The following is a 24,223-nucleotide window of genomic DNA, read 5'->3' on the forward strand; positions in this document are numbered from 1 at the left end:
TTCTTTCGAAATATTAATTTGTAATTTGTCTGTGATTGATTTGTACTTTTTTTCACTCTTCTTGTTTTAAACAATGACTGTTAATAAATCATAGTAAGAAAATTTATTTTTATCTTTCATCCGTGATTGGTAATTTAAGCTAGAAGGGGGAGAAGTATCTGCTTAAATATGCAAGGAAAAAAAATTGCAAATAGTTTAAATTGCAGATTTTGTACTTTTTCAATTAAGATTCTTCATACAAAATTCAATTTATTCTTCGATGAGTATTTTTTGAACCTTTTTTTTTATAAAATATATAATCTTATTGCCAAAAACATTGTTCTAGAGCTGGCAAAATGTCATTTTTTTTGTTCAAGTTAAATTTATTATTATATCTCTATATTTTATTTTATAACTGTCGTTAAACAGCTGACTCAATTTTTGGGTTTATCGCTACAAATGCTCAACTCCGTAGCCTTTTAATTTTGAACCCAATCTAGAAGACTCCTGGATGGAGAAGAAAACCACCAAAACCTCCCACGGTTAGCCTGACGGCAATGGACACTAACCCATGATCCGTCAACCACTGAGGATATTTTAGTTCTATATCTTTATATGGAACATCATAAACATTTTAAGTAGTCATTCCTACCTTAAACTTCTCCAAAACAATATTTTATAGAAATTTACGAAATCAGAATCAGCACAAAATAAAAAACAGAATTCTGAATAACTCTAGATGTAATGATTAAATTTTCACGTAAACAAGATGTAATATTAATTATCTGAGGAAAAGGCCTACATATGATATTTTATGTTACAGAGAACTAGATTAAAAACCTACTTTCCAAAAATATTTATTTTCTTTTTTTATTTATTTATTTCATAGATTTAGATTTTTAACATTCATAATAAAGCAGGTAGTCTGAAAAACAAAGTAAGAAGAAAAAATCGTTTAATTAGGAGTTTAAAAAAATTTAAAGTTAATTTTCTTTTTGCGTATTACGCAGTAGATTAGAAACCATTTGTGAGAATTCAAAAAAGAATTTACACAATTTAAAAACTCATTTATCTAAGGATAATGCTACACAAAAAGTTACTTAATTTAATAATGCTCGAAAACATTCTGAAATGTATATAAATATTTACATTATTTTAAATGATAGAATCCAAAATTTAAAAGAAATCGAACAAATATTTACAGGATAACAAAATTTAAATTTTTTTTCCTTGAACATTATTTGACACATTCTATTCAAATTTTTGATACTGTTATTTAAACCAGCATAGTTTAAAGTGATTTAAAAATTTTATATCTTATACGTCAAAAGTTTTTCGATCATTTTTAAAATATTTTTCTTCTTTTGAATGAAATTCAGAATAAACGAATCTTAAAATTGTGTACAAAAAAAAAAATTTCGAAATGATATTCCATGGCACTCCTGGCTACACTATTGCAGGGTCAGTAAACACCTGAAAAATTTATTAATAACTGGAATGTAAAAATCGATCTAGATCAATATCTATTTCATGCCCAGTACTACACATCTCGAAATTACACACATAAATTTTTAAATACATTTGCAAAAATTATTGCACTGCAGTGTAGCATTTCAAGTGCGTTTAGGTATGTAGATTCTGTACAAGCTAGTAATTGTGCTGCACACACAAGTACAACAACATCTCTCTATTAAGAAAGTTATACTGCACCACTTAAAAAAGTACTCTATCATTTCAAAAAAATTAATTTTGAACCAGTCTTTTATAAACTTTTATTATGTTATTTGAACTACTTTTCTAGCTTTAGAGGAATTTAGTTTTAGAAAAAATGAAATAAAAAAAATTTTGAATGCCTTCAAAATATTAAAAAAGTTATCTGATTGTTGTAATAACATTTTTCAATGAAAAATAGTAAAATGTGATTTCCAGTAATAAACTCACCAGAAAATTACAAAATAGACAAAATTTTAAATGACAATGTTGGATATTTTACTTCTTGTAAACTTCATATCTGAGGGCAATCAGTTTGTTATTCACGTATCTTTAAAGGAAAAAAATAGAAAATTCTGGAATTTAAAAATATTATTTAAAAAAAATATTTAATAAAAAAGTGAAAAAAGATGAATAAAATCATATTTTCAAAACAATTTAAGTTGCAAAGCGAATTTTAAAAAAAATATTTTTAAAAAACCTACCTATAGAAATGAAGTTAGGTTTGGCTTTACTAGATTCTATCTAAAAATGCATTGGAAACAATACCTAAATGTTCAGCCTAAAAATTATATAGGAAATCCAGCTAAAAAATAATAGCTCTGAGAATTTTTGCATTATTTTACATCTTACTCACTTTGATCAGAGATTTTTTATTTATAATTTTTTTTGTAGAAAATCTTTCAAATGTTTTTTTTTTTTTTTTCAAGCTTTGTGACCAGAAATGAACCCCATAACATAACCTGATAATATGCTTTCTGTAATTTAAAATAAAACAATAAATATTTTTATATATGGCACAGCAATTAAAGTTCTACAGTATTATAGATTAATTTTGTAATTGGATTCAATTGATGGAAGAGAGCATGCAATTATAGAGCTAGGAACTTAGTTCAATACATTTATATAGGTTAATTGTATAATGTTTGGATAGCTACAAAAACTCATTTAAGAGTTATTCATGCAATATAAATTGACATAATAAATTTATCTTATTTAGATTACTACTATAATTCAGTAGTTATAGCCTTATTTAAACAATTTAAGTTATACATAACTAATTTTAAACTTTTTGGATCCAAACAATGTAAATTTTTATGTAATTAAATATATATTTTTTGAGTAACTTTTTGAAATGCAAAAATAATTGAACTATCCAAACAGTTTAAATTTATGCTTAATTAAATTAGTGTTTTGATAATTACTTTAACTCAAAAGAGATATCCAAACAATGTAAATTTAATCACCATCACTAAGATGAGTGATAATAGAAATATCTAAATAATCGTAATTACTAAATACAACTCAGGACTGTTCATAATCATCAGCCTTAATATTTATGGAGTCTGTTATAAAACATAATGAATCATTAATGAGAAAAACAAGGTTAAAAAAAAGTCAAAGCCCGTTTGAGTGGTAGTAAAAGTTCTAACGATCTGAAAGGCTAATAATAAAACACTTTCAGGTTTCATTGGCAATCAAATTTATTTTGATGCTTCTAATCCTGTCTTCCTGAACAGGATTCCAGCAGATTTTAAAAATGTTTTTATTTTTTTCTTAAGAAATTAATTAGCAACCCCTAATGTGTTTTTTCATTTTATTTTTGACCAGGGTTCTAAAAATAAATATTTAGTGATAATGATTTTGGAACATATATACACATAGTACAGAAATAAATTTTATCAATGTTTATATTTTTTTTCTAACACTACATATACAATCATGTCTTCTTACAACCATTAAAATTAAAAACAAGTCCCCTTTCAGCTAAGTCTTTCAGTACCCTTGCAACATTTTTGGAATCATCTGAAATATTAAAAAGAGTTGATTAGAAATTTTATAATGAAACTACACTCTCAATGATAATCTCTAAATATAAGAATATAGTTTATTACTATGTGTAAAAAATATGAATTACTGTTCATATGTTTCTTAATGATAAGATTTTACAATTGGAAAAAATTTCTGAGTACATATTTTGCTATCAGGCTGTAAATTTTTTTAATCTTTTACACATAACTAGCAATTTTCAGTTTTAATATCACATATGTACACTTTAACCTTAGAACATACAAAATATGTTTGTTTTTAATTTTTATAGAAACAATTAATGTAAATCAGTTATTCATATTCATTACTTTGTGTAAAGAATATGAAAAACTGTTCATATGTTTTTTAAGGACAAGTTTTTTACAATTTGAAAAACATTTCTGAGTATATATTTTGTTGCCATGCTTGAGTAAATTTTAATATTTTACATCAAACTAGCAATCTCTGCTTATAACACATGTACACTTTTGCCCTAGAATGCACAAAATATCTTTGTTTTTATTATTAAACAATTAATGTAAAGCACTGGTAACGATAAGATATCGATCAATGGTCTAGTGATTACTGAACTGGACTATGGGAACAGTGGTTGTGAGTTCGAATCCCACCGTAGGAATGGATGTAATTTTCTCTCTGTGTGTTCTATGTTCTTTCTTCTGTGCGATTGTCTGAAAGTAACCTTCCTTATAAACAGGTTTGTAGGTTGTATGACGTGGGCAACACTACTCCACCGCCATGGTTTAGCCACAGGTGCTCACTGGGTAACGATAAGGGAGTAGCAATTCTGGCATTTCTGAGGGAAATGGGAAATATTCATTACTATGTGTAAAGATTATGAATTACTGTTCATTTGTTTTTAAATGATACGTTTTTTACAATTGAAAAAATTTCTGAATACAGTAGAGTCTCGGAAGTTCGAGTCTCAGAAGTCCGAGGTTCCGCTTAATTCGAGGTGCCAAATTTGATCAGAAAAGTGCAAAAATCAGAAAAAAAATCAGAAAAGTGCATGGATGAATCGAGAAATTTTCAAACAATGGTTTCTAGAACATTTTGTTCCAGAAACACGGAAGGCATTGAGAAAAAAAAAATTGCCTTGCAAGGCAATTTTGTTTTTATATAACGCTCCATCTCATCCGGACGATGATGAGCTACGTTGAGGTGAAATCCGTGCTATATTTTTTCCTGCCAATGTTACAAGTTTGATTCAGCCAATGGATCAGGGCGTATTGGAAAATTTAAAGAAAAAATATCGACACCGTTTGTTACAACATTTAGTTCAGTCTGATGATGAAAGTGTTGCGGATGTTTTGAGGAATGTAAGTCTGAGAGATGTTGTCTACTGGATAGCAGATTCTTGGGAAGAAGTTCAACCTACGACAGTAATTAAATCGTGGACTAAGTTTCTACCTGAATTGGTTACGCCTATTGAGAAAATTAATGATGATGATAGTGAAACAATTGTTTTGAAAGATTTGGTGAAGGAATTACCAGGCTGCGAAAACTCTAATGCAGTTGATCTAAATGAATGGCTAAATAGTGACGACAAGCTGGAAATAACAGACTCAAGTATTATAGAAATGATGGAAGATGAGGAAGAATATGAAACAGAAGAAAACAACTCTCCGTTATCAGAAAAAAAAATCTCATAGTGAAGGTTCTGCAGCCTTAGAACTAGCCTTAAAATATGTAGAACAGCAAACTGAAGCCACCCCTGCAGATGTTTTGCTTTTGAAGCGTTGGCTGACTATCGCATCAACAAAGAGAAGTAATATACTGAAGCAACAAAAAATTGACAATTTTTTTAAATTGTAAAGAATCTTTTACGTCATTATACTAAAGAATAAAGGATTTTAAGGTAATATGTTCATTTTATTTAATTTCATTTGTAGTTGTTAAAAATTTTCTACTTTTTCGGAAAATCCGAGTTTTCAGTAATCCGAGGTAGTGTCAGCCCTAATTACCTCGGATTTTCGAGACTCTACTGTATATATTTTGCTGTCATGCTAGAGTAAATTTTAATCTTTTACATCAAACTAGCAACACTTCAACTGAAGTACACTTCAACCTAATAACACACAAAATATCTTTGTTTTTATTTTTTATAGAAATTAATAAAAGCTCCTAAACCTTAAGAAGAATTGAAGCAGTTATGATATGTGATCTACAAATGAACTTTTCATTTAATTTGATGTTTAGTCTTGCCAATTCCTCCAAAAATAACAGAACCATACTTTATTAATTAATATTCATATTTTAATCAGTCCAGAAGAACAGACCGGCACCAATAGCAACGCTAATGTGACGCAACCTATGCAACTCTAATGTGACGTAAATAAAGAACCTACCAAACAGAAGATATGCCTACCACCATCTTTTATTTCATGTTTAAAAAAAATTATGAAATTGCCCCAAACGCTTCTGAACCATAAAATTATTCTAATAAAAAGTTATTCTGCAAATAAAAAATGAAACAAAGACATTTTCTAACCTAATTTCAGTTATAACTAAACCATTTATCTTACCCCATTGCTTTTAAATAATAACATAGCAAAAGTAAAATCATAACACTTATTTTCATTCTTATCAAAATTAAAAAGACAATATTTCAAATGTAAAGAATATAAATGTGCTTAATTACTTAAACTATAACAGAATTTCTAAAAGTGATCTCTAAACACTTTTTAAAATTCTGCAACAATGTTTAAGATCCTTCAAGTTTTCAAAGGAAAAAAAACTCTTTCTACTGAGTGCTGTACTTTTATGGAATGAATAGTACCACAAAAACAAAATTATTTCGACAATTTTTACTAAATTTTAATTAAGATAACTTTTGACGTAATTAAAATTTAAAAAAACATTATGAAAAACACATTTTAAGGCACAAACTTTTGAACCAAAATCATCATTATCACTTAATACAATGGCAAGCCTAACATCATAAAATTAATTTAGTGAATTTTAATTTAGGCAAAATGTAATTAACAAATCAAATCACTACCATAAATAAATCTAAACTAAATATTGTAATAAAGGGGATTCTATCAAAACAATCCTCCACTAACTAAAGTGCATTGATATATTGTAAAATAGACTTGCTCTTAACTATTCTCAACATAAATCCAGTGAAGAACTAACAATTAGATAAATTGTTCGAAATACTAATTGTAAGAAAATATTATGAATATTAGAAATCAAATGGGTCAGCAAATGAAATAAATGGGATTGCAAATGGGCAAGCTATGTTGAAATTTACTAACATCCAACATATTAGATCATATTTGACCAATGAATCAATGTGTACATTCTTTCAATATGTAAAATTTTGTAGATAACTCTGAATTCCAAAGAAGACTTTTCATGTGTAACACAAACTAATAGCAGAAATGAAAAATTAATAGCCAATCATCTTTTGAAGTACACAATTTGAGAAAAATTTCCTTAGTACTTTAAAAAAAAAAATAATAATCAGAAAATGAAAAAAAAGAATTAATCCACGTTAAATAAATATAATAATATTAATTAATATGATATTGTAAACTAAAAAAATCAAGCATTTATTACAATTTTTAAAATTAAACATCGAGTCTAAAGAAACTATCAACTATATATGAACTTATAAACATATATTATTAATTGCCAGTACAAGGCATTGGCTCAGTAAGTTAAAGTGTTATACTGTTATATGGTGGCAACGATCCTTTAAGGGTTAAGGTTGACAGTAGGAAAAGAAGTAAATGCTTAGTCTTTATTTATTGTTCCCAGTCTTCCAATTGTCTAATCTATAAATATCTAATAGTCACTTAAGCTGCAAGCTTTAAGGTTCTTAAATTTGCAACCAAAAGATAGATTTTTTTTTCAGTTTACTTCCTGATTGTTTATTCTCAAATGCACTTAGATCATTCTTCTACTCCAAAAACACAAATATACTGTAATTTGAAACCTTCATCAGCTGAGATCATCAGAATTAAATGACTTAGCAAAATAAGACTCAGTTAAATAAGACTAAGTTAAGAAACCTTATATATATTTTTAAAAAAACGTAAGTTTTCCACTATGTATTATTCACTTTATTCACTATGTTTTACAAATATTACCCAATTTATCTGCCTTATATGAATTAAAAAACTATTTTGTAAATATGATCTGAATCTGTTTGCAAAATCACTTACCAAGACCAGAATGAAGTTCTCCTTGAGGCTCTAATTCACAATATTGCAGCATTTTAGATAAATTATCAGGCCATGTATAAGGTTCAATTTCACAAAAGCTCTGGTACATGTCAAAAAAAAAAAGAAATAAATATTTACTAATTGTACCACTAAAAAGTTTATTTTTAAGTAAATCTTAAACTTCATATTAAATTTTACAATAAAAAAAGTTGTTAAAAGAATATTGTTTTACTTTGAAACAGAAAATATATGGCTTATAAACAAATTAAATAATGAAGTTTAAGGTCACTAAAATTAGAATGTTTTTTACATCTATGAAAAATTAAGAATATTTTGCTGGAATTGAATAGAATAATATTTGAAGGCATTTTCACAGAAATGAATTAAAACATACATAGTTTAAAATATGGATAGAGTTGCCTATACCGATATTATTAAATTATCCCGGATTTTACATTACCCTTTTTTGAAAAAATTCTACTTAATATGTTTTTCCATTAGAACAAAATCATTTTTTCTCTACAAATTTTGCACAAACTTTTTCTGGGTTTTCTTTTTTTAAAAAAGAAATAAAAAGAGATAGACTTGTTTATTATCTGTTCTTAGTTTTTCTGACTTTTTCTTTTCTATATTATTGTCCTTTTGTCTGGGAGAGGAGATTTCTCCCTTGAGTCGAAATCAGAAAAGAGTGGGATTGGTGGTTAAAGGAATTATGGAAACTGAAATTGTACAATTTGTGAGTTGAATTTTTTCCAACAAACTTATACTTTTGAATCTTGGAATTATCTAATAATTTAAAGACCATTACGCTAAACTGCTGGTTAGATTTATTATTATTATTTTTTTTTGACCTGCAAGATGCATCTGAAGCAAAAATAAATGTTCTGAAAACTCATAATCTCTTACATTTGTTTTCTACTATGTTGGTGTTGACTAAAATGCATTACAAATAGGTTTAATGAAGCTTCTTGCGGTTAATTACTTCTCGGTATCCAAAGGGAAAATTAAACCTGTGGAATAAAATTGCACAACTAAAGATCTTTTGAAGTTGATAACTCATATATTGATTGCAAAACACATCTCATTACTTTTCAATTCCTTCAATATTTGATTTAATGCCTGCGTCTGATGATAGGGATGAAAACAATGAAGATGAGCAAAAAATATCATACCCACAACTGATTAAGAGTTTGAAAGCATAAAAACTCTGAAACATTTACAAATGTAAACCATAAAGCAAATTTTCAAACAATAGTAAGTAGTGAGAGGGATATTGTTGAAGTTAAATCTAAAAACAAGGAACAATGCAAGGTTACACATTTTTTCTAGCAGTTCATTTGTAAGTTCATCTTTATAAAATATGTTTATTTTATGTTATCCTGCTTTGTGCATTTCTAAGCGCTAGTTCGACGGAAAACATAAAATCGGGGTTCTACCGTATGCATATATGTGGTGGTGGACAAAATAATGGAAACACTTCAATACTAATACATTTTCTCAAGAAATACTAAAAGAATCATTTTATAACTTTAGAAGTGTTTAGATCATGCAATTTCTCATACTTATCAATGAAGTTTAAAGCTTTTGGAGGATTGAGGGAATGATAATAAATTACAAACGGAAAATAGTGTTATTGAACAGGCTATACCAAAAAATGAAGCAATTATAACTTGTAGCAATATATTTCAGTTATTATATGCAATCATTGTACATAATTTCGTAAGCCTAGCTTAAATATTTATGGAAATATGGACACTTTCATAAAAAACTAAATTTTTTGTTTGACGTTTTTTGCTATAAATTTCAAAATATTGTATAAAATTGAACAGAATTTTTAGAGCAATTTAAGATTAGTTAAAAAATTAGTGCTTTAAAATTTGTGAAAAATTCGTTTAAAACTGCACAAGATGAGTAATTCTTTTACACTTGCGCATGAGCAGAAAAACTGTAAAAATTTAGATAATCGCATTTGGCAACTTAGTAAGAAAAGTCCAATTTGTATATTTTAAAAAGTTTCAAGCAAATTTCTAAGTAGTTTTTGTACTTTTTAAAAGAAACTCAAAATGATAAGGGGTTTTCTACAAATATTATTTTGTATCATAAGACAAATTTGAATAAAAAATGATAATGCCTTACAATAAACGTTTATATACCAAAATAAGATAGTATAAGGAGAGAAAACAGGCAAAAGAAATGATACTTTTATAGGGATGATCCCCAAAAATGCTGGTATCATTTTAAATAATATATATCTCATTTTATAATACAAAAGAAAATTTGAGGAAAATCCCTTATCATTTTGAGTTTCTTTCAAAAGTACAAAAACTTTTTTAATCTTTAAGATATTCAAATCAGACTTTTATTTATTTATTTCCAAATACGATTCTCTACAAAATTAAGAAGAAATTTTTTTTTTAATTTTTCCTGCACATGCGCAGTATTTATGAAATACTTTAATTACTCATATCTTGAGCAGTTTTAAACGAATTTTTCTCAAATTTTAAAGAATTATTTTGTAACTAATTTTAATTTGCTCTAAACATTTAGTTTAATTTTGTTGAATATTTTCAAAGCTATAGCAAAATGGGTTTTACGTTTTGTAAAACAAAAAAATTAGATCTAAACACTACTAAAGTTATAAAATTATTCTTTATGTATTTCTCTAGAAATATGAAAAAATTTATTAGTATAGAAGTGTTACCATTATCTTGTCCACCTCCCCTTGTACATATATATTTAATTCTTTTGTTTTTGTTTTATTTTATTAAATTGTTTTTTTTTTATTTGTAGCTACAATCCTCTTCTCAGGGACACCTGTAATGCAGGAGTTTGCTCCGAGCTTCAACACACTTTTGCATGCCACTCTCTTAATTATACCATGCTTGAAACAAAACAAAAAATAATTAAGCAATTAGTAAAGATTTTGGGCATATTCTAACAGCCAAGAATTATGTACAGAAGTGTTAATTATCTTTAAATTAATACATTTTCCATAAATAAATTAATAAGAAAATAAATTAATACATTTAATCAAATCAAAAGGCTAATTTATTTTTCAATTGTTTCAAATTCATATTGCATTTTCACTTTTTAATATAAATTACATTAACTTATTATTAATTTTTTTTTACTTTGAGCAAAACCTCATACATCAACAAAACAATTTAAAGTGCTCTTTAATTCTTTGGAATTATTAAATGAGTGTTAATATCAAGAATTTTTGCAAATGTCCTTCAATTATTTGGCAAAAATAGTAAATGCTTAGAAAAATTAGTGAATCAACTTATTAGTTAAATCAACTTATATTATTAAATAATGATAAAAAAAAAAAAACTTTTAAATCCTGCCACTCTAATAATCAAACACTGTTCTTACCAAGCAAAGTTTTTACAAACTTTTGCAGTCCTATTATAATTGTTTAATGTATTTTAATCAGTTGTTCAATGATAATTGATCGATTTGAAAAAATACTGTATGTGCACTGTATGAAGACATTTTGACAAATCATGGTACAAGTTCATTGTAGTACTTGAGCATATGCCGAAATCAAAGTGAGATAAAATAAAAAATGGTAAACCGGAAAAAAGTTTCACATGGTAAATATTTCTTCAGAGTCCACAAAATGAACATTCCAAGAGTCAGACATCTTCTGAGGAAGGACATTGGGCAGAAGTACACAAAAATAATGGATATTATAGTATAATACAACTCTATTTCTAAATAAAAGTGTATTTACTAACAAATTGCATAAAACATATCAATACAGCTACAACTAATTTAATAACAGTATGAATATGCTTAACTTTTAAAAACAATCTAAACAGTTTTGACTTCTTAAAAAAAATATTCAGCTACTTTTACAATGACAATTAATACATTTGTCATAAGTTTTAATCCTTTTATATAATCTTCAATATCTTTATTTGAATATTGTTTATCCAAAATGCCTAATTTCTCATATAAAATTAAAATATATTAGCAAAATGAAATGTAAGACCAAAAATCTACACATGTTATGAATGGAAAACATTTAAAAAATATTTCGTCAAAATATTCTATAAAAATATTAAAGCATATAAATCTCACATATGATTTCAAGCAATTAATAAGTTTTTATGCTCAAATAAAAACTCACTCTTTTTATATTAATCCATCGTTGCATGTAATCTGGCACTTCGAATTTCGATATCTGGCCCTGTACTGGTAAGCTGAAACATAAGAGTAATTTTAGATTATTAGTATTTAAAAGAAATTGTATTTTAAATTTAATTGAATAGAATTACTGTGTTAAACTCAGGTTTAATTCAGCAAAATAAATTTTTACAAATTATTTTTAATTGAAATTTCGAAATTGTTTGAAAACTCAATTAAAAATTTACTCCGAGCACTTTCATTAATTCAAGAATTTATCTCTCCTTTAAAAATACTTTTTCTCTGTACTGAATATTTAAGTTAACGTAAAATAACAAGCTGATTGATGAATACATTAGGTCCAAAAATGTAGTGATTATAAGTCCAAAAGTTAAGCATACCTTTACTTTTACGTCTTGCGTAAAGAAGTGCTTAGCTTCTAGACACCAGCTTAATGTGTCTATGTTAGTTTTAAAACACTTGAAAATTTAAGTTAAACCACTTTTTCAGCTAAATATTTTGCCGATTTTCTACTTTTTATTTTCATTAAACTGGTTATTATAGATTTTTTATATAAAAAATAAAAAAGAATGTAATATAAAAAAGTCAATTTCTAATATATTTTTTCCATAACAGTTTTAAGAAATCTGCGACGATCAAATTATTAGATGTCAACTAAATAATTTAACATTTTTTTTTAAAAACCGTTTCAATGACCTAATGTTATGATTATTAATATGATTAATAAATGATAAAAGGTAATAAAAAATTACAGGTAATCAAGATCAGGATCACCACATGTTACGAAAGCAAATTTAACATCTGGCATTAAGAGATTTTCTTTCTTCATCCAATCTAAAAATTTCTGAAAAAATAAATAAAATAATTCAATTTTTTATTAGTGATGGTTTTTAAAAAATCTAATTATAATGCAATGAAAATTAAAATAAAAATTTAGATAGGTAATAAAATTGGAAACAAATTAATATAAATATTAAATCATTTTTAAAAATGTTCATATTATAGATTACAAATATGGATATCAGTGTTTTCATTATAGAAAAAAAATGAGTGAGAATTTCTCACCCTTTTTCAAAAACAGGGTGAGATTTCAAAAAGTTAAGTGAGATTTCTAAAAACTAAAAAAACACAAAAACTAAAAAAACACAAAAAACCCTCTCGAAAAAAAATCATTTCTTTAATTATAATACATTTTTAACGTCTTCTCTTTTTTAAGGCATTAAATATTTTTGGTGCATCATCATAGAAGATTTTGCCTTTACAAGGTATTTGTCCATCTTACATTAGCACATAAATGTGTTCTGAAAGGGGTCCCGTGGTTGTGTTCTGTTGTTCGAAAAGGTTCTGAACAATACTGGTAAATAGGGAAGCTAGATAACGGGGCAGATGTAGAAAATAATGAAAGATACAGGAAGAAAAGTGAAACGGATTTTATTCTATATGGCCTAATTCGAAGCTTTTTCCAAAATGCGAGAAATTCACGAATTTTAAAATTGATTTATAGAATGCGCGAATTTCTCGCGGTAATAATTTTTTAATGCGAGAAAAGAAAAAAATATGCGAGATTCTTGCGTTCTCGCGCTGTAGTAAAAACACTGGATATATATTATAGATAACAATTTATGGTTGAGAGCATTGTTAAGAAACAGTGGAATGGCAAAGTATTTGAATGTCTACAGAAAATTCCTTGAAGACAAGAGAAAATTAATAGTTATATCTCTGGATACACATGCACAAAAACTTTGTAAATGCATAAATAAAATTCTTTAGAAATATTAATTCCAACAAAATATTCTCAAATGTAAGAATTATTTAAATTTTAATCACCTAAAACCTCACTAGTTATTTTGCTTGAAAATCGCATATTATTTTTCATAAAATATTTCAACCTAAAGTAGTAACCTAATAAAAATTTAACTTTTAAATAAAATTAATATTAATACTCTAGTTAAACACTTAAATAGTCATTGACTGGATGCCTCTTTAGACAGGATGACAAGGGACTTAGCACCTTAGGCTTCATGACTTGGGTCATTGCCCCCTTCGCCCTTTCTCAACATGCCATTATAAAGAAATGAAATAAAAAGGCTTTCACATCTTTTTTAAGAGGTGGTCTAGTTTACAAAATACATCTGACATGAAATTTTAATTATAATTTTTCTGTTAATAAAGAAAACTTAGCTTTTCTTAAAAAAAAAATTATTTTGTGAAATCAAATAAAAATTCCAAAAAATAACATAACATAAAATATTTAATTTGTATTGTCTTTGAAAATGGGTTATTGAGTTTAAAAGAGGAAAGCTTACATGTTATTATGCTATAATAAAATTTTAACATTTGAAGAATGGAAGCTTTAAAATTTAATGATTTCAAAACTAATTCAAAATTTTGAAAAAAGCCCTGGTCCTTATTATCTACAGACATAAGAGCTCATTGTTAAAAATATAGAAGAATATTTTGGCATTTTAAACAGAAGGTTCAAAACAACAAGAACTCATGCAAAAACCAGATAAAAGCACTTTTTAAAATAGATAAATTATGCAATTAATCAGAAAACTCTATAAACTAATAAGAGTTTAACTCAAATTGATCTCATTAATTGTAACAACCAAGCTGAATTTTTTTATAAAAAAGAAAGACTCTGGACTCTTAATAAAAAAGAGGAGAACAAATTGCTGATTTTTGAGAGAGGGATACTTAGCAGAATTTTTGGTGCAGTCTATGAGAATAACAAATGGTGCACCCTTTACAATCATGAGTTACATAAAAAGTATAAACAACCAGACATAGTTCATGTTATTAAAGCCAATCGCATTCAATGCTTGGGACACCCTTATAGATCTGAAGATCAAAACCCAGCAAAAAAATTTTAACTTTTTTTAAACCAGAAGGTACAAGAAAAATGGGTTGTCCACTGACTAGGTGGCTGGGCGCAGTTGAGAGGGACCTAAAGATAATAGGAATAACTAACTGGAAGGACATGGCACAGAATAGATCAAGAAATCAAAAACTTTTTGGGATGGCCTTGGCCTGTCATAGGCTGTAGTGCCCAAGAAGAAGAAGGAAAACTTCTGTTGCATTTTAATGTAAATAAAAACAAAAGGTTTTAATACACTTGTAACTTTTTCTTAATTTTAGTAGTTTTAGCTGCAGTCATACTCCAGAACATGACATATTTTAAATGTAAGGCATTTATTCACTGTTTAGTACATTAAATTAAACCACAATTTAATACACCAATTTCTGTAAATGTAAAAACTCATAAAAGTAAATTAAAAAAAATTTGTTTTCAAAATTTTAGAAATAATTTTAAAATGCTAATATTTGCCTAAATTTCAAGAATATTTTGTTCTATAAGTGATCATTCATTGAAATCAACAAACAAAAAAAATTAATAACTTTTTCAGAAGTGAATAGTACATTTCAAAAGTCAGTAAAGTATATAAGTAAATATGCTTATACACAGCTTATATTTTTGAATATGAAAAAGGTAAAGTAATGGCTTCGAATAATTTCGTACTTTTTTCTATTTAAATGAATGCTAGGTGCAACTTATGTCATATAATAAAACTGTTAAAGATAATAATAACAAAATAACAACATCAAGTTCCTAAGTAATTACGGAAAACATTGTGTATCACAAATTTTGAATGAAAATTATTAGTTTGCAAATTCGAAACTATATCAGCATTACAGAAAATAATTTATTTAAGTAGATTTGATACCCTTTTCTAAAATGTGGGGGGGGGGGGAAATTACAAACCAATGAACTAAAAAATTAAAACAAAAAGCTATATTAACATTAAGAACACACTGTAACTCAAATTACAAAAACGTTTGAGTTTAAATTGTACTTTAACTCAATACTTAAAATTATAATACTTTAAGTCAATAATTAAAATATGATTTAAAAACAGTTATTAACTAAACACACATAAACTTCAAAAAAAAAAAAAACTTGCGGTGACTTATACAAACATATGAAAGTAGTTTCAAATAATTTACAATATTTTAAGCAAAGTTAAACAATTTAAAGAGTAAAATTACAATTAAATCATTTAAAAAAAAGTTTTATTTATTATAGTAAATACATTCTTAATTAATACATACTTCAAAAACAACTTTGAATGAAGGTTGGTCATCAATCATACCTTGAATTATGCCTGTTAACTAAAAAGGAAAAAAATATGTGAAAAAATGGGATAAAAATATTAATAAGAAGAAATGGAGAAATCATAGGCATTAAAAAGAAATAATTAAAAATTATTTGGAAATATATTCAAAGTGCTTGGGGTAACATGATAAAGTTACATTTTTTAAATTGCTTACGAGAACATTTTTGATGAAAAGACCATGAATTAAATGTATGTAATATAATGCCTCTATATATTCTGTTACCACCTAGTGTAAACTGTTCCAGTTTGGAACAGCTCCAGTTCCAAGGAACAGTTTGATGTAAAAACTACACTTTTGGAAAAAGTGTGCCTTATCATTATATTGCCCCAATTTTTTAGCTTCCAAGATAAAAACAAAATTAAGATTTTATTTGAACATGAATGTTTTGTTTCTACATGTTTAAAGACACTTTGATAAATAAGAAAATATTTCAAAGACTTTGTAGCAAGGTGAGGCAATAAGTAGCTTTAAAAATATGCCGAACGAGAGATGCTATTCACCAAATTTCACTCTCTTTACATTAAGGATTACTTTTTTTACCTTTGGTGGTTACGGTGGGACATGTCACCAGATATTTGATTCATGTACTGCAATAGGGATGTCGGACACTTTGATATTTAATAATTTCCACTCTTAAAATTTAAAATAAATTTTCTACAGTTATTTTAGTATTGTTGCTTACCTCTCCTGCCAGCTAATGTCATTGGGAACCTATTGAACATAATTTTGCACACACAGATCTACGGCTAAGACAAAGTGGAGGGTTGAAACAGCCAGCAAAGTTAGTCCTGTGTAATTGAACAAACCTTATTTTAATGTTGACATGTGATTCCAATGAAAGATGGCTACTATAGTTTGTCTAAAGTAAGAACTCCCCTAGCCCTTTATCTGGACCCATAACAGTGACTATGGTAACGAGGTATAACTATTTCAAGTAGGGGTGTGGGGTCACTGTTTTGGACAGGTTTTGGCTCAGGTCGGCGAGAGTCTATTGTGTTGTGTTTGCTTTTGTCGGCGAGAGTCTATGGTATTTTTCTTCAGTCTATTGTGTTAGCCCTAGAATGTAGAGAAACTACCTTCCCTGAAATGCGCTATTTTTGTTTCCTTAGTAGTCGACGGCCTCTGAGTTTGTGGCGGGGGGAGTTCTTACCGTAGACAAACTATATCTGTGATTATCTAAGAGTTCGTGGATTCGATCCCCGCCGGCCGAAGACTCCCTGTGTGGTCTTCTAAATGGCGACTGATGCACGTTAAATCTGTTGAGTCCCGAAGTCGTCCATGTTCCCATAACAAATCAATACCTCTGGAAGTATTGATCCAGAAGTTTCCTTGTCATCTAGATTGGTTCAACATTACATGGCTATGGAGTTGAACATTAGTAGTCATAAACCCAAAATTGGGTCGGCTGTTCAAAGACGGATATAAAAATATCACTAATATTGTCAGAATGACTAACATGCCCCATAGTTTCTTGCTGAAAAATTATATAACATCTTTTGATTCCTTCTAAATTATAAGTTTAGAAACAAAAAATTTACTTTGGCAACAAATATTTAAGTAAATTATAGGGTGACCCGGGGTAATTCACGATCACTCTGTTTCTGGGGTAAATAATGATCACCTAGTGTGGGCCTACTGTTGAGATTAAAAAAATGAGATAATATTGAATAATCATTTAAAAAAAATACTATGATTACGCAAATATTTTTACACTCTACTTTTGTCTCAAGACTTTTACAGGTACAAAATAGTAAAAATGGTGGAAAAATACAGTTTGAATTTTATTCAAATTGGTATAGTAATTGTTTTTTAGTCCTATTTTATTAAAATACAAATGAGCAAATCATAATGAATTGCAAAAATTTAAACCATTAATGTTATTTTCTCATAATTTATGCTTTACGATTTTTATTTCTTACTTTTCATTTAAATTAGTTACATAGTTAGTGCCTAAATAAGCCATTTTGGTACACAAATTTCCTTTTGCAACAAATATTATCACAAAAATCAGGGTGAAAAACATTTCATCTGATATTCGTAGTTAGACTGCATTATCTAAAACAAGACATTTAACAAGAAATTAAACAATCTGAGAAAAATAAACTGCAATATAAAAATTATACACATTTTCCATAGATTGACTTATGCTTGCTGTAATATCAACTCATGCAGAAAAATATTTATTCTATTTTAATGAGGGAGCAGGTATTACAACAGTCACAAAAAATAAAAAAAGTATGCATTTTGTTCTTTAGTTAACCCAAAGTGTGATCAAAAAATATATTTTATTTGTAATTAATGTTAAATATTTTCAAGAAAATTCAAATTTAAAAAATAATTCTAAATTTTTTTTTTAACAAGATGAGTACTTTCCTTCAAAATACAAGATACACAAAATATAGATTAAAAATTTAATAAATTAATTTCTTACTGCAACAAAGCTATCACAAAATCTTCAAATTACTTCAGTGTCCTGATCATAATTCATTTCAGCATCTAATTCTTCATCATCTTCTTCATTACTCTCACTTTCATCATCATCATTATCATCATCCTCTTCTTCATCATCATCTTCCTCAAAATGCTAAATTAAAAAGGTACAAAAAATTATTTGCAATAAATAATCTGTCAGATATTGTCAACTATTTTCTAAGCATATATTTTTTNTTCTATCTTGAATAGTTTTTTCACAAAATAGATGTTTGCATTTTTTGATCAGGAATTACCCCAGGTCACCCTACAGCTTTAATGATATAAATTATATAAAAATACATTACTTCTACAACATACACAAATTATACAACTGAACTAATAAGTAAAATTCAAATACAATGTAACATACATCTCATATATAACTTAATATACAAATAAATTATACAACTTACTTCAGTACAGAAAGATGATAGCTCAGGATTTATTTCTGGTTTGACATAGGAATGAAAAGTTGATTCTATGTTGAAAGTATTTCCATTTACTTTTAAAACTGGAAATTCAATAATTTCCTGAAAAGGATTTGAACAACTCAATCATCACTTTTTTTTCAGTACAAAAAATATTTTAAAGATTATAGGAAGAAAAGCATGATTTAAACTTCAATGTTTTATTAACTTGGCAAAAATTCTAAAACTTAGATAAATTTACATAACCCTTTTGGAAGGTAAAAGAGTTGTTAATAAATCTGTTAACAACCAATTAAAATGAAAGTTGCAGTATTAGTTACTGCAACTTTTATTTTAATACATAGTACTTTTTTGTACAACTTTAACATACATTTAAAAATAAAATCCATGGCTAAAATATCTAAGCTAGATTTAGATACATAACCCATTTGGTTGATGACAGAGATATCACTGTAAACAATCTGTCCAAACTCTAAGTATTAATGAGTTTAAGCAGGGGTCTGTTTAGAAGAAACTTGGGTCCGTTAACGGACGCTTCATAAAAACGATACAAAATATTCACAAAATATTTTAACTTAAAAACGGATCCTTCACAAAATAATTTGGTCAGCGTGCCGGTGGGTGACCACTTGGATCAGTCTGCGCAGGAACCGAGGGTGTGCTGTATTGGTCCTCGTTAAACTATGCTACCGTAAAGTGCTCGACTTCGCGTGCAGGTCGTTGGGCTACCGAAGCGGTGGTACCATCCCCTCTGCAGGGGATCAAAATTGTGATGGCATGTCTTCGGATCATCCTCAGAGATGTTTCCCAGACCGTCACCAATAGCTCATTGTGCAGCTCTAGTGCGACGTAAATGAACAACAACAACACAAAATAATTTATCTCTTAATCGGACCCTTGACAAATTTGTTTATCTTGATTATTGTTTTGTTAATCGAATAAACCCTTCCCAGGAAGGGGGGGAAGACAAACGTACACAAACTAAGTTTTGTCTTCGTCAGACACTTCTTCCTTTATTCGTCCGAAATGAATATTCTGCATTCAGCAGTATAGGCAAAATACCAAATATTTGTATGTTGCATCTCTAATTTAGTAGCAGCAATTGCTGTTTATTTATCAAAATTTAATTTTTTTTATTATAATTTTACAGTGTTGAGCATAATCTTGTATGTCTTTACAATTTAAAAACTCCTTGAAAAAACCTTTTGCAATAACAGGACCACCCTATTTGCACAAATTCACAAAAGCAGGACCCTGGTTGAAAGAATGTGACTTAATGTTTCTTTTATATTCACAAATTATGAGTAATTTTTTTTACAATTTTACAAAAATGGATCTTTCATAAAATGTCTGGACAGACCCCTGGTTTAAGTAAATAAGACAGAAATAAACTTTTTAATCTTTTGAGCATTAGTCTTGGTTTTTTCCGAAAATTCTGGAGCAAACTATCCATCTTCTAAAAATCAGTTTTCCCAGGTATATCAATGGGAAAATAGTATAGGAAGGAAATTTAAGTAAATTTTTAATGTTTAATCTTCTCAGCATGTCATCACATAGAAATTCTACAGAAACAGAAAAAGTTATACACAAGTTATACAAAATACATATTTTTTTTTTTTTAATCTTCTCTGTTTAACATTTTTAATTTGAGAATAAAGATCATAATTTTAAAAAAATTAGTTAACAGAACATTTATAAAAGTTTAGTTAACCAAGACGATCTTCCTAGTTTGTCATTCGATAACAAGAGAATTTAAAACGGGAGATTTCTGCATCGTGATTTGTGGCGGAATAATCGCCAAGTCTAGGTAACTTCCGGGCAGTGGCCAGGGAGAAACTGAAGAAAAAAACATTACAGAAAGAGACCAACTCGAAAGGTATAACTAGCAACCACCCCCAGACAAACATCTACATGTTTTTTTTTAAAAAATTGCAAGTTCAAAATCTATTTGGCATCTTGGCGATTATAGTTGGCGAGACAGATCATGATACGAAAATATCCCATTTAAAACTTTGCTTGGATATCTAACCTAAAGCTTGATAAAAGATTTCATAGTTAAGGTGATAAAAAATTATTGATAGAACAGGTAAATGAATCTACCTTTTTTAGATTAGATATTTAGAAACAAAAATAATTAAAAGACAAATTCATTGACATATTATACTAACGGGCGGTTCCACATTTACAGGAGAGTCACATGTTGCTTCGAAATCTAAAACTAGGAAAAAATCAAATTTTTGCTCTGGCATACTCTTAACTTTGGGTGCCAGTTTCAAATGTTGATCAATAAACAAAGGGAAAGTCCTTTTCGGTTTGTGAATTTTAAATTCTTGATTTTCATTTCTTAGAAATGGTTTTTTGAATCGAGCTTTGGAGCGATAATTTATGTTACGATAAATTATATAGCTGCAATTTGATCTTGCACATAAACCTAATCGCGAAAACATATTTTTTTAAAATTTAAACTTTGTCAATGCAGCCAGATTCTGAAAATAAAAAAATCAGTGTGTTGCTATTTCACACGTTTGATTTAACGCTTAAATTTATTAAAAAAGAACTTGAACACTTTCATTTCTTCTTCCAAAAAATTTTCGAAATGAAAACGAACTAAAAGTGTTGTTTACTTATTTAATAACTTTAAACGCCTTTAACTACCTATTTCTGCTAAGCTAAAGGTGGATTTTCATAATGCACTAATATTTAAATCTCAATTAAATGATGTAAACAACAACTGAAAAATGAGAATCGATGCATTCAATCCATGTCAACAACTGGTTTCAAAAGAATGCTTACTCCTCAAAACCATTGTTTTTCGAACATATGTAGCTTCTTATGTGTGTCCATCTTTAACATGGTGTCACATTTTGTATTCGAGTTTTAAGAAAACATTTTCACAGCTTGTAATCTATTTTTTTTACTCTTTCTGCATGAGGTTTTTTGCAAGTTAGTAGTTTTCTCTTTCTGCATGAGGTTAAATTTCCTCGATCAGGTTTTCAGTTAGATGCAAAAAAAAATGTAATTCGCAGGCAATGAAAATGCTCCTTACGTTTTCTCAGAATAGCTGTAGAAAATCAGTATCGTGGCCATTTTTATGTTACAAGAGACGTTTAACAAAAAATTTTCTACACTTTTAAAATAAGAGTAATTTTTACAAATATCCATCGTTAGAGCAATGTTTTATACTTGCCATATGGAGATGATCAAGCCAAGAGGTAGAACTATGCCATCGAGTAGGATAAATCGAGCGTCGTTTGTCTCTTTTAAACGATTCACATTCATATCCCAACAGAAACATATTCCTATTGTTTGCTATCTATAACTTGATCATAGATTTCCAGTGAACAGATAATTAAAATTAAAATTCTTGTATAGAAAATTTTTCAACAATCAAAAATAAAGTTAAATTAAAAATAAAAACCCTTTGTCTTAACACGAGCAAGTGTAAACCATCCGTATTCCGTTTTATGTCAACAGCATTATTTTGCGAAACTGCAGCCGGTCCATATCCATGAAATCATTAACAAAATTCCGTACCATGTCGTCAGCAATATTAATGAAAATTATGAAAATCAGCTGACCAAAAACAAAATGAGGAAAAGCAAGCAAAAAAAAAAAAAAAAAACATATGGTGATCAAAACAGCTTTTGAAAAAATCTCTCTCGCAGTAAAATGACTGCGTTTTTCAGCTTCCCTACTCCTACTTCCTATTACCCTATTTCTTTCCCTTTTATTCCAGTTTAGAAAGCAGACCCTGTCCCCTCATTTTTGAACCTGGTTTAATTAGAGAGTTCAAACGTTTTGATGATGTTCTAGCAGGTCATTAAATTATCACTCTCGTCTTCCTCAATAGTGAGTCGTAAAATTTTGATATACTTTTCCTTTTTTTTTTTAACTGAAATGTAAATTTGTGACTCCATGTCGTAATTTTAACTTGATTTTTTTTGACAAAGTTTCTTTAAATGCATGTTAAGGGCAGTGATTACAGAACCCTTGATTAGAATTAATGCTTGTGCCTCAATGAATGCATAACTTTGGAGTCTGTGAGGCGTTAATGATTTAAAAAAAATACATTATTGTCTCCAAATACAAAGGAAAGAAAACGTTGAAATAAAAGATTTTACCATTTTAACATTTAATTCTTGCTCTGACATCGAAAACTTGAGCAGTCATAAAAAATGTCGATTAATGAAGTAAGTGTTATTCGGTTCTTCCTTAATAACCACATCATAATCAAAAATAATATTTTTTAATCATTTTTCATAAAAAAGAAATCAAAAAAGTATTTTAGCTACACGCTATATGTATTAATATCAAACACAAATTTGTAAATGCTTCTTAGAGGCATTAATTTTATAATTATGTCTTTCTCCTTTAAACAATAGATGAAAAGTAACCTATGGAAGGTAAGTATCATACCTTTTTTTTCTGAAACGAAGAATCCTATCTTATCTTATGACAATTTTTGACTTTCAAAACCTATTTTTTACGACTTCTCACAATTTTAAATCCATAATTAACAATTAACCTATTATTGATTTAAACTTGAAATACAGACAAAAAATGTGGTGCATTTCTTTTCCTTTGATTTTAAACACGAAAATGTTAAATACACGATTCATTGTGATTTTTTTTCTTTTTGATATTATAAACAATGAGTAAATTTCTACTTAACTCTAAACGGGAGGTTTTTCTAATTGCTCTACTCTTTGTGATTACACTACTATAACGTAGACCAGTGTTTCCCAAAGTGTGGTATGCGTACACCCAGCCCAGGGGTCCGGGTACGCGTTTTTATTCGAAATATCTTGCAATAAACGAAAGTTTCAAAAAAAATTTTAGAAAACAAAGCCAGCCATGAAAATTTACGATTACGTATTTTTCTATTGGGGATCGAAATGGGCTGCAGGTGGCGTAGAGCAGAACTCTTTTCCTATGGCAACACTTCACATGCTCTCCCCATTAGCGTGTGGAAAGTCATAGAGGAAGGAAGTACGTTAGTTTCTCTCTTGATTTTCATATAGATTAAAATCATTTAACTTGAAAAACTATATGGAACTGAAAACTACATTAAACATAGTTCTAAAGAAAAGTATCACGGAAATTTTAGAAAATATTTTTATTAAGTAAAAAGGAAAGATATTAAAGAAAAGGGAAAATATCGTAGTACATTCCTATATAACTGAAAAGAGGAGGAGAGGGAAGGGAGAAGGGCTAAAGGCATGAAACCGGTCTCTCCCCAGATGGAGTATTCGAGTGTTGCGATCGCGAATTGGCTATTTCTTGAAGAGTTAATAGTTAATAATTAGG

General features: G+C 28.1%; 1 protein-coding gene across 1 annotated transcript; it reads right to left on the reverse strand.

Annotated features, from left to right (window-relative positions):
• Window positions 1–3,351: 3,351 nt before the first annotated feature.
• Window positions 3,352–21,569, reverse strand: LOC107457291 (ERI1 exoribonuclease 3). Its single transcript, XM_043049680.2, has 7 exons — window positions 21,085–21,569; window positions 18,902–19,018; window positions 15,951–16,010; window positions 12,593–12,684; window positions 11,824–11,896; window positions 7,689–7,788; window positions 3,352–3,495 (listed from the first exon to the last, which is right to left on the reverse strand). Exons 1-7 carry the CDS (start codon window positions 21,361–21,363, stop codon window positions 3,410–3,412), a joined length of 807 nt encoding a protein of 268 aa, XP_042905614.1. The 5' UTR covers window positions 21,364–21,569; the 3' UTR covers window positions 3,352–3,409.
• Window positions 21,570–24,223: the final 2,654 nt, after the last annotated feature.

Source organism: Parasteatoda tepidariorum, chromosome 6 (genome assembly GCF_043381705.1).
Source record: "Parasteatoda tepidariorum isolate YZ-2023 chromosome 6, CAS_Ptep_4.0, whole genome shotgun sequence".
Lineage (NCBI taxonomy): Eukaryota > Metazoa > Arthropoda > Arachnida > Araneae > Theridiidae > Parasteatoda > Parasteatoda tepidariorum.